This window comes from Rhagoletis pomonella, unplaced genomic scaffold (assembly GCF_013731165.1).
Source record: "Rhagoletis pomonella isolate Grant_MI unplaced genomic scaffold, Rhpom_1.0 Rhpom_scaffold_00002, whole genome shotgun sequence".
Classification (NCBI taxonomy): domain Eukaryota; kingdom Metazoa; phylum Arthropoda; class Insecta; order Diptera; family Tephritidae; genus Rhagoletis; species Rhagoletis pomonella.
The window spans coordinates 83,833,241-83,836,387 of record NW_023458556.1 but is presented as its reverse complement, the minus strand read 5'-3'; the positions used below and the strand labels follow the sequence as shown (position 1 = coordinate 83,836,387).

The window sequence follows — 3,147 nt, the reverse complement described above, 5'->3', positions numbered from 1 at the left end:
AAATTTTTATAAAAATTGTGGACTTTTAAAAAACTTTCAAACATTTTTGGGTAGTTTTGTAGCCTGTTAAATTTTAGTATGATAAAGCGTAAGTTTTAAGCGGATAAAAAATTGCTGACGGCTTTTGCGGTTTTTTTTATACAACAAGTGCAATTTATAAAAACTGACAATGAAAAAGTTTTTAAAAATCAACGCGATTTTTTATCCGCTTACAACTTGCGCTTTATCAGACTAAAATTTAAGAGGCTATAAAACTGCATGCCCAAAAAAGTTTGAAAGTTTTAAAAGTCCACAATTTTTATAAAAATTTGTTGAGTTTTTCTAAGCTCTGCATAAAAACTGTATCAAATTGTTTTAAATACTTTTTAAACGGATTGCTTTTTGATTGTTTTGAAGAATATGAATATGTACAGGAGGTGAGCTAATTTTGTCTGCACTTATAAAACTATAACTATCTGATTTTTCACCTACCAAGTATGACTGAATATGTGTACTGAAATTTATAATTTCCCACTGTGAACAAATAAAGAAAAGTTTTTGCATCAAACTTACAACAATATCTTCGATTTGAAACAAGTATATAGCCTCCTGTTTTACAATAACAAAAAACCCTCTTTTAAATAAAAATCCTTTAAAAGTAACTTTTGAATAAAATTGATAATTAGATAATTCATATTCTCTTTGAAAATCGGAATTGTATTTAAAGCTTAAAGTACTAGGTAATACAGAATTGCAGAATGCAGCAATGTCACTGCTTGCGCATCACATATTGATGGCTTCCATTTAAGCCGTTTTTCACCAGAAGTTTGTCCAACGGAAATTAATGACGGTTTAAGTATCGCATGCAAAAGCAGTGTCAATAAACAATCCATTGAGTCTGCATAAGAAAATAAAATAAATACTTGAAAAAATAAATATTAGACTTGTTGCTTTACCAGTACTGATGTTTTCGTCAATTTTTTTTAGCATATCAATGGACGTTGCATCTCTTATTTTTGTCTTCATGTAAGGTATAATTGACTTTCTAAATTTTGGCCATTCGTTTAGCAAATTCTGCGAACAGTTGGGAAATTTCGCTTCAAAATCAATTTCAACCTGCAGTATAATTGAAAATATACAAATTCCAAAGTTTTATATCATAAATAAGAAAATTTAAAATAGGTACATATATAAAGCTAAACTTACCAAAGTGTATCCAAGACTGTGTTTCAGCAGCGGCCAATTAGTTAAAATATTTGCGTGTTCATTTAAAATCTCTGCGGTTCTTAATTTGACTGTGTTCGTCCATTTTTCTACAACATCGCCCCAAGGCTCTACATTATGACAAAGCCAATTTTTCATGGCTAAGTCATTTTCATCTGCTAATCGAAGGAAATATTAATCATGGTTTTTCCATACATGTGTATGTACTTATTTTTGTATGTATGTACGTGTAGGTATTGCACCGTGCGACAAAAACAAAAAAATTTCGAAACCCACGAAGCAATCAATATACTCACGAAACTGTGGGCCAAATATAGTGGTATATACATACATACACGTACATAGATAAGTACGTTTTTGTAAAATTAAATTTACTATTGCTCGCCTGCTCCGACAAACTTGATTGAGTGGGTTGACATTTAGGTGCAACGCTTAGTGCTCCTGTTTCTTTTTTTATTTTCCTTCGGATGTTTGTTGCCTTATCATAAAGTTTGCCTGTTGGATTTTTGCCATTTCGACGGTTGCAGTAATAGCGCTAAATAAAAGTAAAATAAATGCATTTAAGTGTTGAATTTTTTTTTTTTTAATATTCACAACGTTTTTCAAGCTAAATTTATTCTGTTATTTTTCTATAAAAATTGTATCCAAGCTTTAGCCAAAACCATATAAATCAGAGTTTCGAACTTTCTTCCACTTTTTATTTCGTAAGAAATTCATGCTTATAAGGAAAAAAGGGCAAAAATCTGTCAGCTAAAAAATTATTAAAAATCAGTGCTATTTTTTATCCGCTTGAAACTTGATCCTCCTTTACATATGTATTTACAAATTTTGATAGCAAGTGAATATGAAAATGCATACATACCATGTCTTCGTTGGGAAATAAAATTGTTATTTGCTCAGAAAAGGTGATGATATCTTTCATTGTCATAGGCACTGATCGCGCTGAGAAGTGGTCAACAATGGTATTTACCAAAATGTCACGACTAACATCTGACAGCACGGTCTTTTCTCTATATTGTTTAAAGATGCTTTGACCTCTTTCAGTGGCATTAAGTATTAACTTTAAATTCTTTGCTTCCATGTCTCTTATCGAGTCGTGAGACTCTTGGCTAGAATTTATCCAACTCTTGCATGATCCTATTGACGAAATGGTATCAGCCTTTAAATAAAAAAAGTATGCAAAGCTTATCATTGATGTGAAAATGATTTACTTACTTCATTCTGTCGCCAACGTGCAACTCTTTCTTTAAACTTTACTCTCGTTCCGAGCATTGATGCAGGGAAAAGTTCATTTATGTCCCCATCGTTGATGAAATACAGACTTTCTACATCCATTCCGCAATCTGTCAATAACATAAATATGCATATGGTTCCTCGCAGATTCTCAAAGAACTTACCGAGAATTCTTTGATAAACTTCTTCACTGAAGTTCATTTTACCACATACGACGTCTTTCAAATTTTCTTTTCACGTGAAGCTTCAGTGGCTTGGCTTTGCTGCAGTGAAGTCTCAACTTCATTCCCCATGGTTAAATCACCATCAACAACGAAATATATGCCCGCCGATTCCCCAAAGACATTTTCTGTACCCATTCTTCTTAATATTTAAATAGCTTTTTTTAATAATCTTTCACAAATAATACACCAAATAAAAATGCAACCGAATGACGAAGAACGCGCACGCAAATAAAATATTACGGTACTTTTATGATCTCTAACCACATACCCTGTAAAATTCAAAATAGCTCATGTCAAAACAAACAGAAATCATGTTGCCAGACCTTTTTAACATCAACTAAATGTAAATTTAACACTTTATGTGTTTGAATCAACATTATTTAAAAAAACCCTCATGTAAATTTTACAATAACTCAGGTTGCAACAAACAGGAATCACGTTGCCATATATTTTTAACACTATTCACATGTAAATTTAACACTATATC

The 3,147-nt window shown here is 31.6% G+C and overlaps 1 protein-coding gene across 2 annotated transcripts; it reads right to left on the bottom strand.

Annotated features, from left to right (window-relative positions):
• Nucleotides 1–256: 256 nt before the first annotated feature.
• LOC118734125 lies at nucleotides 257–2,916 on the bottom strand. Of its 2 annotated transcripts, none has more exons than XM_036463836.1 (6): nucleotides 2,419–2,916; nucleotides 2,066–2,362; nucleotides 1,579–1,738; nucleotides 1,186–1,361; nucleotides 936–1,095; nucleotides 257–877 (listed from the first exon to the last, which is right to left on the bottom strand). In XM_036463836.1, the coding sequence occupies exons 1-6, from the start codon at nucleotides 2,635–2,637 to the stop codon at nucleotides 708–710; spliced, it is 1,182 nt and encodes a 393-aa protein (XP_036319729.1). In that variant the 5' UTR covers nucleotides 2,638–2,916; the 3' UTR covers nucleotides 257–707. The 2 variants fall into 2 exon arrangements, with proteins under 2 accessions (XP_036319729.1, XP_036319730.1); XM_036463837.1 differs by having other exon boundaries at nucleotides 1,186–1,358.
• Nucleotides 2,917–3,147: the final 231 nt, after the last annotated feature.

What these genes read in the sequence shown, in the direction of transcription:
- LOC118734125 (XM_036463836.1), bottom strand. Translation starts at nt 2,637, where the DNA reads ATGAACTTCAGTGAAGAAGTTTATCAAAGAATTCTCGGTAAGTTCTTT. An exon ending in TATTTCCCAACGAAGACATG is followed by an intron (nt 1,739 to 2,065) that starts GTATGTATGCAT and finishes ACTTTTATTTAG; the next exon opens with CGCTATTACTGCAACCGTCG. An exon ending in TGACGAAAACATCAGTACTG is followed by an intron (nt 878 to 935) that starts GTAAAGCAACAA and finishes TTTCTTATGCAG; the next exon opens with ACTCAATGGATTGTTTATTG.